Here is a 12,546-nt window from a genome sequence, read left to right as displayed (position 1 = left end):
ATTTTAGGTTCACAGAGGAAAATAATAGACAGATGAATGATTAACATTATCAGTAAAAACCATGTAAAAGCACCTATTGTGTATAGAAATCATTAATTTGTTCTTCACAGTTTGAATTTTTGGGCTAAAGGTTTGTAAATGGAGCACATGTTTATTTACCAAATGAAAACATGATATTATCAAATGCATTAATGACTAAATGACTGTCGCTGAGCTGTAATCCACTTTGATTTGCACTCATACCCACCAGACATTGATTCTCCCAAGGATCTGAGGGCTGTAGATGTGACGCTGGACTCTGCTTCTTTAACTTGGACTCCTCCTCTGGCTGACATTGAGGGTTACATCCTCACCTACAGGGATGAAGAGGGAAACACGGAGGTAGGTCGCCATAATGATTAGCACCGATGTGTTTGCACCATAGAGCACGGTATTCACACTTGTAATATTCAAAGGTGCAATTTCTCAGATATTATGTTGTTTTCACTTCTTGTGTAACTTTAGCAGCAAAAAAAAAAAAAAAAAACAAGACCTGAAGGTGAAGGATGAAGGAAGATTCTTCTCATTCTGTACTGGTTATAAGCAGAATCTCTGGGCAACATGTTCTCCTGGTCTCAGTCATTTAAATGACATTTGGGAAATTGACTGGGGCTAAAGGTGCACGTTAATCTTAATCTCTGTAGAACACTGACCTCTTGTGGCAATAAACAAAGCAAACCTGGTAGTAATCAGCTTCTTTTGTTGCTGTTTGCTGTCTTTTTAAAAATTGAGATCTAAGTAATTAAACCTAACACAATTTACTTTTCTGTTTAGTCCGAAATGTTAAATCCATAATGTAATGGTATTATATTCAGTGTTCTGTTATATGTTTTCATCAGACTGTTGAAAAGCAGCTTGTAGCCGGTGAGAGCAGCTTTGCTGCATCAAGTCTTGAGATGGGGAAGAGGTACATTGTCACTATTATTGCCTACAGGGGCAACAGGAGGAGCAAGGTGGTAGAAACCATCTTCAAAACAGGTTTGTGCCACGTCACTAAACATCTCGTACTCTGTTACAAATCATTGGTATGAAAACTCTAATAATCTTCCCACCACATCCCCGTCACCAGTTGGTCTCCTGCACCCATTCCCCATGGACTGTGTTCAGATCATGAAGAACGGCAATAGGAGGAATGGTGTCTATACAGTCTATATTAACAATGACCGCTCCAAACCTATAGAAGCTTACTGCGACATGGACACTGATGGAGGCGGCTGGCTGGTAGGAATTTTTGATATGATATCAATAAAGAAGCTCACAGTGTGGAACTTTTGTCTAACAATGAGAGTGACTACATGAACACTGGCATGTGCGTGTCACTTATTTGCTCCTGGGTTGTATTATGGGAAGTGGATTCATTTCTTTCTGTCTGAATGAGCCATGGGACTAAAATAACTCTTGGTCTCACCTGATTCAGTTTAGATTTTTAGCTCCATGCCTGTGTGAAGCTGCAACGCTAAATCAATCACTAATCACTAATAAAGGCTGATCAGTTTATTGGCAGGTCAATGCTGTCAGCCAGTATTAGTCTCACTTTGAATAACAAAGAAACAGTGGTGAACAAACTGACCCAATGCTGGTTATGTGTATAAAAATTTATTAGACTCCAAGATGTATTTTCTGCATCAAATCTGGAAATCCAGTATCGATTGGGCTCAACTCCCTAATGATAGCATTAAATAGTTAGAACAAACCATTTGAAATGTTTGTGTAACACTTATGAGTGCTTTCCACTTTTAGGTGCTTCAGCGCCGTAACATTGGCAAGCTGGACTTTATGAAACGCTGGAGGCAGTACATTGCAGGTTTTGGCAACTTAACCGAGGAGTTCTGGATTGGTGAGCACTTCAGTGTTTTGGGAAAGAGGGCTTTTCTGCAGACAGGCATAAACATGCACATTTGAGCATTAGAGGAATGTCTAGTGTGTTCTTGATATTCTCTGCTTGTGTTTTCCCTCAGGTCTCGATAAAATATACGAGCTTACCAACACTCCTACTCAGTATGAGCTGAGGTTTGATTTGGGTGTGGGTTCAGAGAGAGCATATGCTGTATACGACAACTTTAAGATTGCACCAGTCAAGCAAAAGTTCAAGCTCACCATTGGCAAATACAGTGGGACAGCGGGTGAGTCTTCCTCCTTAACTATAGGCAACATAAAAGGCTGACGCTGTGCAGACAAATCAAACAGCTTTCAAGAATTATATTCTCTGTGGCACTTAAATGGAATGAGTTATAGCCAAAAGGGGATGGCGAAAATAGCAATGAAACAGACAGGGTCGAAAATAGAAGGGTTTCAAGCGGGAGGCACCCCACCGGTCATGCTGTAGGATGCTGAGAAAGAAATGTACCCAACAGTAGGTGGGATATTTGTTTCAGAAACTTACATTCAGTCACTTATAGACAGTATCTATATAGGGGTGAAAGCAAGGCTTAAGTGGGCTTTGAAGCCAGACAGACACAGACACACACAGCGAGAGCTATGCTGTGTCTACATATAACTCAGTGTGCTGAAACAAAATGTGCTGCAGAACTGACTCACCCTGTGTTTGGCATTATATTCAATTTCTTCCATCTTACGGTAATAACGGTGCAATCCTAATTTTCTCGATGATCCCCAGGTGATGCCATGACCTACCACCAAGGCCTCCCCTGGACTACCATTGATTCAGATAATGACATTGCCCTGACCAACTGTGCTCTGAGTCACCGTGGCGCCTGGTGGTACAAAAACTGCCACCTGGCCAACCTTAACGGCAAATGGGGTGAAACCAGGCACAGCATGGTAAGTGAATGAGACTGTAGCACCTCAGCAGCAGTAAACTCTGGTTTATTGGATTCAGTGTTGATTTTCTAGTTTTCTGGATAGCATACACAAAGACACACACACGCATATTTAAATCAACAGTATTGTGCAAATGTCTTGAGACTCATTTCTTTATATTTTTTAATGAAAATGGGAAATATGTGCAGTGATTTATTGAAATGTGCAAACATTCATACATGCAGAAACAGCTAGTGCATTTCTAATGAGCTTGACAATCAATATTTGATATGAACACCTTTATTCAAGAAATAGTTTTTATCATTTCTTTAAGTAGCCTTCAGAAATAGTTTTTTTTAGTGTTTTAGTGTTTTTGAAGATCATTTAACGCTCTTCTCTGGATGTTTCTTCCTTTTGTTCCATTCTGTGTCAAGATGATCCAACACCGCTTCAGTAATGTTGATGTTCGGGCCAGATTCATCTCTCAGGGCCTGCATATGTTCTTTGTTGGACTCATATTTCTTAAGGTCATGACTTGAAGATACTGCTCATCTGCTGTACAAAATCTAGCACCTTTATTTTTTGTGCTCCATTTGTCCAGATGGGCAACATAAAATCTGAGCTCTGCATTAAGTCACACTTTTACTGTATGATCGTTATACCATACCGCTTCACCCGTTGGTGGCTGACTATATTACATCATCATAGACTTGTATTAACCCTGTAATTACCCGAAAACTGTGACCAGTTAACAACATGGGTTTTCTGGAAGAGTCCCATCAGTCCATCTCTACCATTACATTTTTATGTTTATGGCAAACATTACTGAAAGCTTGCCTCCTAAACAGTTTAGGTGTTTTACTATACTGAAGAAAACTTTTGGATTTCAAAAATCTTTTTTACTCTTTTTATTTATCACTCTTCTTCAGTCTGAAAATATGTAATTCAATATTTACTGTCCAGCTGTGACCCGCGATGCAGAGCAGGTTATCCATAAATCTCTATTAGTGGGCACTGTGCGAATAGGTGAATGCAGCTTATGGTATAAAAGCACTTTGAGCAGCCGAAACTATTGGAAAAGAGCTCTTCGAATGCAATCCATTTTCCATTTCCATTTTGAAGATCAGATGCATTTTTAGTTGCCTTTCTAACCATTTTTCACAGTATATATTACAACATTCTCTGTTAGGATTTAGAACAACACACAAGTACTGCAACTAACTGCTGTGAAGGAAAAACACATCCCTGTTATTTACAGTCTTTACTAAGCATCTTATAGGGAAACAACAAGAACAAAAAGAAGCTAAAAAAAAAAAAAAGCTTTCTGGGAGGCTGCTCCCTGGTCAGCAATCAAAGACAACTTCACCCCAGCCCACTTCTACTTGTTTTGTTTTGGATTGTTGAGGTGAAGCAGAAATGGCCAACATCCATCAGAAGTGATAAGAAAACACATTTCTCACACCAGCTATAAACCATAAGTGTTTTTACCAGGCTGCTCGGGTAACAACAACAGTTATTATGTCTAAGGAAGACTGATACCGAAGGAAATGCCAGGGGATCTCTCTGCTCTTGTCGAGATTTCATCCATAATATTGCCGTTGCAGATGTCTCCTGCAATGTTTGTTGGCAAAATGCAATAACAGTCAAAACAAGTTTGTACTCACATGAAATGAAGCAGCGGTAGGTATTTATTACTGTATGTCATTCCGCCTGCCTGTCATGCCACTTGCCTCTTTCGCGACTCGATCTCTCCACTCGCTGTCTCCCCCTTTCATTACGACTCTCCTGTCTAAACATACGGCATTTCTCCTCTTCCCTACTTTGCCCCAATCAGCTTCTCTCTCAATCTGCTGTTTTTGCTGTCAGGGGGTGAACTGGGAACCGTGGAAGGGCCACCTGACATCCCTCGACTTCTCTGAGATGAAGATCCGACCTGTGGGAGCCCTGTCCAGCAGGAAGAGGCGATCGCTGGCGGCTAGGGAGAAAAGCAGAAACGCAAAACTCCAAAAGAAATAGGAGAGCACCTGTGACCACATCAGCCTCATCAGCCTGACATCACACAAGCTTTTGGTGTTTCTGTACATATGTACACATGCATGTTTTAATACTCTAGACTAGAATACCTACTGGTCTCCCTGTCTGTGTGTCTCAATTCTTGGACAATATGTACACCTTTTAGAAAAACGAATACCTTAATATCTGTTCATATGCACAATAGAAATTCAAAGATTTACTGTGACTGCAAGAAAGTGGCAAATGACAAACGTCCTTTGACTTTTTTTTTTTTTTTACATTAATTGGTTTTGTTTATCACTCAAACTTGAACCTGTTTATTTTGCTTGTGGTATATTTGCTTATTTCATATCCTCCAAAGAAATTGAGTTCATGGTAGAAAACAAAAATAGCTTGTCTGTTGTTGGGTTTTTTCGTGGATCAGGTGTAGACTATTAGAGTTAGCACCGTGAGTTTATTGATTGTGAAGCCAGCTGGCTTCGTCACATTAAACTGCCACTGCGCTTCTAACACTGTCACATCACATCAGTTTGTGTGGGACAAGGCCGTCAGTAACAACGGATGGCTGTCTAGAGACGCTAAAGTGCTCCTGCTTTACATTCAGATGACCGAGACAGCTAATATCCATCAATGTGACGTGCCTTTATCAAATGTCAATAGGAATGAAGTTTGTTTGCCCCATCCTCGGGAGCATAATGACCAAACTTTAGTTTTTCAATCTGGAAAGCTGACAGAAGTTATTAATACGTCTTTGACTTTGACTTTACTTGATTACTTTTTTCTTTTTTTTCTTTTTTTTTTTTTAACACATTTTTATTACAAACTTGGTTTAGGTGACAAGGCTGAGCACATCAATCAACTTTTCTCCTAATCTGCCAGAAGTTATTTGATTTGCAGTCAGTGACTCTCACACATTAAATTCCCCTAAAAGTTTTTATGAATTTTTTAACTTCCAGCTAATCCTTAGGATCAGGACTTTGAAGGTCAGAAATGAGGAAATAAAAACCTGTTTATCCATATTTTATTTACTAATTGTATTCTCAAGCTGACATTATAGCTGCTCTTTCATATTAATGCAATCATTCAGGGAATAAAAATCAAACATTTTTTATATGTGATAATCTTGTTTGTTTTTCTCATCTCAATATAGCGATGGCCTTATTCAATATAGGCAAGCAAGTAGTACTAAAACTTTTTTTGCTTTGCAGATTTTAATGAGTTGCTTTAAAAACTGAATATGTTACTGTGGAAAAGCCAGACAAAATGTTATAGTTATTCAGTATATTTGGGTGTTTCACTGCTGTAAGAAGATACATAACAACCCCCCAAAAATCTGCAGCCACACTAGAAGCTACATTAAGTTTTATGCAGACATATTGAAGCAGTAAATGCTGATGCATGCTTCTTTAACTTTGTCTTATACATTTGCCTACGTATATATGCATAGTAATGGACTTATTAGTTCTTTTCATTTTTATTTAATTATATTTTTGTCTGTTCATTGGACCTGAAGTGCTCCATTAAAGGACTTTCTGGAGACAAATCTTGTCTTCAGCTAATTTGTTTTTTTACAATAAATTATTCATGTTAATTTGGGGAAATACAGGCACCGAGCAACTGACTTGGTACACCCATTCAACTGTTTTTTTAATATCTAATAAGCCAATCACACAGCCATTCAATGCATTTAACATGTTAATTCTGAAGTCGAGCATAAGAATAAGGAAGAAAAGGTTGATGTAGGTGACTCTGACCGTGGCATGGTTGTTGGTCCAAGCTGAGCTGGAGCCTAAGTGTTCAGAAACTGCTAACTTAATGGGAGTTTCCCACACAACCATCTCTGGGGTTTATATGGAATGGTCTGAAAAAGCTTCACAGCATACCCATCTTCTGATAGTTCCTTTCAGCAGAGAAGCACACAATGTCACAAAGCTCAAATAACCTCAAACTGTTTTCTTGAATGTGAGAATTAGTTCACTTTACTCAAACGGCCTCTAGAGTCAACAGATCTCAATCTGACTGAACACCTTTGGGAAGTTGTGGAGCAGGAGATTCACATCATGGATGTGCAACCAACAAATCTGCAGCAAATGTGTGATGCTGTCATGTCAATATGGACCAAAATCTCTGAAAATTGCTTCCACCACCTTGAATCTGTGCCATGAAGAATTAGGACAGTTCTGAAAGCAATAGGAAGGCCAACCCTGCAGAGAATGGATGGATGTTCAGTGCTTATTACTAACTTGTTTTCCTTGTATTGATGCTTAATTTTATCAATAAGACATAAATAAAACCTCTCAGTCAGACATGAATTTGCTACGGCGTGACTCTGACCTGTGAAACTCAGCTCGTCTTTCTTTGGTACCACGCCACACTTTCATCATACTGAGTTGAGCAACTACATTTGCAGGAACTGATGATTGTTTGCTGTCTGGTCTCAGAGCAGTTTCCCAATTCTCTATCTCATAATCTGCAGACAGAAGCAGCCACTGGCTCTCTGCACAGGAGCTGTTTTTATCAAGCTGCTGAGGGTGTACGGAAAGGATATAAAAAGGTCATCACGCCATTTAAACACAAAAAGATACCGAAATAAGATATAATCTGTTCAAACAACAATGGAACACTTTTGGAATGAGTAAGTGAAAAATGTCTTGGGGTTTTTTTCCCCAAGTGTTTATTCATCAAAATCAAATAAGAGTTTGAGAAGGCTGCTGACAAAAATTTTGCCAGCAAATATTTCTAGAATAGTAATTCATATCAACTTTGAAAAGAAAGGTCTCACAAAAGCTCATTGATGCGAGAGGCCTTTTCAGGCACAGTGATTGCAAATTACTTTAAGGAGATTGGTTCCTGCCATTGCTTTACGGGGCAAGTGGTTTGCTCGGTGCCAGGATAAACAGAGAGGAGAGAAAACACACTTTGCCCTGTTTGTCTCTCTCTTTCTGCCTCTCCCTTCTACGTTTGTGCATATATATAGTACAGTATAAGGTTGCTGACATACACATTTGTCTGAATTTTGACACTTATGCCTTGGGTTCAGTGTGATGTATTTTTTCCATGAGAGAACCTGGTACCGTGGTAACAAGTGGGTGTTTGTTTAAAGGGGTGGAGTGTGAGCAGTTCATGGAAAGAGAGAGAAACTGCAAAACAGAAGACATTTGAAATTCAAGATAGCCACTGTCACACAGCTCACGGGAACACTAAGAATTTCCATTGACTCATTTCTGCAACACTGTGGATTCTTTCTTTCTTTCTTTCTTTCTTTCTTTCTTTATGGTCATTATGGTCTACTTCTGCTGCTGTAGCCCATCTGCTCCAAGGTTTGACATGTTAAGCATTCAGTGATGCTCTTTTACATACCTTAGTTACAATAACTGTTTATTTAAGTTACTGTTGCCTTGCTATCTGCTCATAGCAGTCTGCTCACTCTCCAGCAAGATTTAGAAAGCTACTTTCACTCAGACAACTTCTGCTCACTGGATATTTTGTCTTTTTTGGGGTATTCACCACCAACAACAATGCCAAGATTAACATTATTTAAATAACCTTCTGTAGGCACCAGTCTATGAATGATTAAGTTCATGTTTGGTTTATGATTCAAAGATTAGTTAAATAATTAATAATTTCAGCTTTAATACATTTGCACATTTAAGTTATGTTCACATAAGGTAATGAAATGTCACTGTTTAGGATCTAAAAGAGGTGCCCATCACTTCCAGCATGTAAGTGCAATGGCAGCATGTGTGATTTAGGAAGAGGAGGAGCTTGGACATAGAGGTTAGGAGTCTCGTGATTTTCTTACCGTGTACACACGTTGTTTTGGATAAATATCTTATTTTTTGGAATATTCATGTTTATTTTAGTTTGTAATAAATAAAACAATCTTCAAGTCTTAATTCAACTAGAAGCATTTGTTTCGGAAACCAGGAACGTTTTTGAACGTGGTCTATTGGAAGTGTCCCTACACCTTCCTTCCATAGTCTGATGCTCAATTTTGACCTTCATCAGGTTCTTCATGTTGACCAAATGCATTGAGTTGCTTTCATGTGATTGGCTGATTAGACACGTGCTTTAAGTTGAACCTAACAAAGTGACCAGTGAGTGTATATCCTAATCTCTCAAGTGTTACCATTTACATGTATGACAAACTTCACATATTATTTGCACAAATGTGTTATGAGTTACATCCAAATACTCAGATGAAATGCTCACTTGAAATGCTAAAAAACCTGTCATCACTGCAATTTTTGTGTTTCGTTTTGCCTTGGCAAAGTATACACTTAGTTGTCAACAAAGTGGTTACACCTCCTGGCAGAATGTGCGGTGCCTTATTTTTTTTATATTTTCACATCTCTGTAAAAAAAAAAGTAGCAAGTTGTCAAAGATACCAACGACACCTCAGGCTCTAAAAGCGCGTGTTTACATGTTGAGATTCAAGTTATGGTAATACTCTGACAACACCAAAAATCAGGATCCATGAGACGTAACGAATTTGTACAGAGTGCACGTCTTTTGTCAAACACGAATTGCTCCTCGAGCCAAACAGATTACGTGCATCAAAGATTTCTTAGCTACGGCTTTCAAATCAATGATGAAAATTATATGTTCACAAGGATCACTGCGGGCAGAAGTGCTTATTAATTGCTTTGCTTCAGCAGCTTTCCGTTTTCTTTGATTGCAGTTCATACCTAACTCAACAATGGTCCAGCTTTTAGTTGACTTTTTGCTGCAATTTGTCGCAGTAACAGTGGATGGTCCTGTTGTGTAATAGAAAACTTTGCAGTATGGAATCATTCACGGCAGGCGTCATATTGTATGTTTATGCCCCACAGCAGGGATCATAGTCTATGTTTATTTTATCCTCACATTTCACAGTCCATCATACTTCCTGTGGTCTCTTCAAGCGCGGTGTGTTGACACGCTGCAAAAGCGATCAGCAACTTTGTTCTCATTGGCATGCATATGTGCTCCAAGTAAACGCGTTGCTTGTATACACAGTGAATTTTTGTAAGCATATTGTCCTGGCAGCCACACTGAATGAAGATGCCTGTGCAAACGAAAACATAATGACTTCGTGTCAAAACCTAAAGGCTCCGTTAACTTCAATTTAAATTAGAAATAGAAAAATGAGATCCCACAAAGCTAGGAAAATACTTTATTTCTGTCCCTGTCATCTCCCATAACGTTTTTATATGCTTTATCATTGTCTCTCTATATATCACGTTAAATTATGCATGCAGAGCAACCAACAAAACTCAGTCATGCACATAATTAAAACAAAAAGAATCACATCAGCACTTTTTTTTTTAACTGTGGAACAATGCAAACATGTCTTAAGTAAACAATGTCATGCATAATTAGACGGGTGAAAAAAAACAAAAACATAGTGCGATCTTGCAGGAAGCTATCCACAAGGGTAGATCTGACACTGAAACAGATGACAAATACTCTCACCTCCATTTCCTCTGATCTCAGAGAACTGAAGACAATATACACTATGTGTTATTTCCCCTCCCCCAACTCCTGCAGCTAATTTAAACAGTGCTTTGAAAATAAATTATGATCTGTTTAAAGTGATCATAAAGTGGTCAAGTCTCTGCCTAACAAGTGTTGAAGAAAAAGGCATGGATGTGTGGACATGAGCGGAAATAAAGTGTTATCAGACACTTGAGCTTAATATATATATATTTATAGCACAGAGACGTGAAAAAAAACAACAAGCCATATTTGGAATACGTTACCCATGGCTGTCCTGTAAACAATTTAATCGGCAGGCAAATGAGCGGGAATGAATTTAAAATATGATTAGAGTGTGAAAAAGTTCAATAAAAACCATAAACATGTATTTTTTTTTTCTATATTTGCCACAGTGATAAAATGAATCTTTGGATCTTACTGCATGTGTGACTTTACGCTAGTATTTAACGGGAAAACCATGGATTAACCTTTAATATGCTTTCAGTTTAAAGTACGACCCAAGGCAAATAACAGAAAACGAGACATAAATACTCAACCAGCGACCAAATTTCACAAAGAGCACGTAGTGCCTCTAAAAGTCTCTTTTGGTCGACAAGAATAGATTACCACAGACCCGCCAATTTGTGAATTCCTGTTTCTCAAGAACTGATTTGACTGATTACAATGTTAGTAATTATTTTCTTATCTTTGCACAGTGTCAGGCAAGCTGTTTTTTCTTTGTCTTTGTATTATGAAAAGCTTACCAGCTGTCATAACCAACCATAACCATATTTTTTTTTCTGCAGTGACTATTCTAACCTTACTGATAACTCAAAGCTCAGGTGACTCTGTCAGTGAATACAGAGGTGTCGATTTTTTGCTTGTTAGCATTAGCACCCTGTTAAATATAGAATTCCTGGTGTACCTTCATAACCAAGCAGGAAAGCAGTGCAATATACTAAACTGTAGAAACTACAAAATAAACCTTAATATAACAACTGTGGCCATTCTAAAGCCTCTAATATATCCATATTTACCATCATTTTGTGACCATTTGAAGCCTGAGGGTGAACTAACTTTTAAATGAAGGGACACTACATGCTCATATGTTCCACTAATGGTGACCACCTTTAGAAAATACACATCGTGTTGTATTAGATAAGACTTTAAATTAGCAAATGAGACCATAAACTCGTCCGGACATTATTTAATGAGATCATAGATCAAAGGAAGGGTCATTTTATGATAAACTTCTTAACAGAACTTCTGCAACATGTGGAGCGGTGCCGTGTTTGCAATTAGAAATGATGCAGTTTTAAGGCACTTTCTCACTGTCATCATTTTTTTGGATCTGGAAATCTGGAAATCTGGAAGCCATATGCTAGTTTTTTACATACAGGCTGTGATAACTGCGCTCTTCTGCCTGCCGGGTCATTAAAATATGATGAAAGAGAAAAGGGAAGATTTGAATATGTGAACTTGTTTTTATGAGGGGACCGTTCAAAATGGGACACAATGGAGCTGGAGCACAAAGAAAAATAATGTGGGCAACATGTTTGTTGTGTTTTTGATAGAACAGATGAGTATATACAGTCATGGTAAAAAGAAAGTACACCCTCTTTTAATTCTAAGGTTTTATATATCGGGACAGTGTGTGATACTCAGTTGATTACTTGATTAATTGATAACCAGCAAGTGCGGCCACATCTATGAAATCTGCATTTGTGTCAGTTTTACAGGTCTGAACCATACAGGTGATCTTATTAAAGCAATTGTTGCTGCCTGTGATTCTGGAAAGGGTTATAGGTCCATTTCCAGATTATCTGAAGTCCATTGTTCTACTGTGAGAAAGACTATTCAGCAGAAAACATTCAAGATAGTGTGGATACCCCATCAAATTCACCCCAGACTGTGCCACACTAAGAGAAACCGCTAAAACTCCAAGAGCTACACCTCAGACTCAATTAGAAAAACACTAAAAGTATGGCTTAATTTGGAGAGGTTGCTCGAAGAAAGCCTCTTCTCTCGATAAATAGCATGGCAGTCTACAACACTGCATCTGAATAAACCACAAGATTTTTATAAAGTGTCCTTTGGACAGATGAGACCAAACCACACTTGGTGAAAACTGAAACAGCGTATCACAACAATCATCTCGTGAACTGTAAAGCATGGTGATGGTGATGATTTTGCTTTGCTTTGCAGCCACAGGACCTGCACACCTTGCAGTAACTGAACTCTGTAAACCAAAGTATGTTGAAACTGGGTCATGCAACA

At 38.5% G+C, this 12,546-nt stretch overlaps 1 protein-coding gene across 1 annotated transcript in view; it reads left to right on the top strand.

The window, feature by feature from the left end:
- tnn (tenascin N) overlaps positions 1-7,198 on the top strand; it is a 40,142-nt gene extending 32,944 nt beyond the window's left edge. The window contains 7 exon segments of the mRNA XM_085141731.1: positions 251-381; positions 879-1,017; positions 1,109-1,260; positions 1,780-1,876; positions 1,998-2,162; positions 2,657-2,820; positions 4,666-7,198. Of these exon segments, the coding sequence (XP_084997857.1) occupies positions 251-381; positions 879-1,017; positions 1,109-1,260; positions 1,780-1,876; positions 1,998-2,162; positions 2,657-2,820; positions 4,666-4,815 (998 nt within the window). The 3' untranslated portion in view covers positions 4,816-7,198.
- Positions 7,199-12,546: the final 5,348 nt, after the last annotated feature.

This window comes from Neolamprologus multifasciatus, chromosome 18 (genome assembly GCF_963576455.1).
Source record: "Neolamprologus multifasciatus chromosome 18, fNeoMul1.2, whole genome shotgun sequence".
In the NCBI taxonomy this organism is placed as follows: Eukaryota; Metazoa; Chordata; class Actinopteri; order Cichliformes; family Cichlidae; genus Neolamprologus; species Neolamprologus multifasciatus.
Note: the sequence above shows the minus strand (reverse complement) of the source record. Positions and strands in the feature narration are given on the sequence as shown.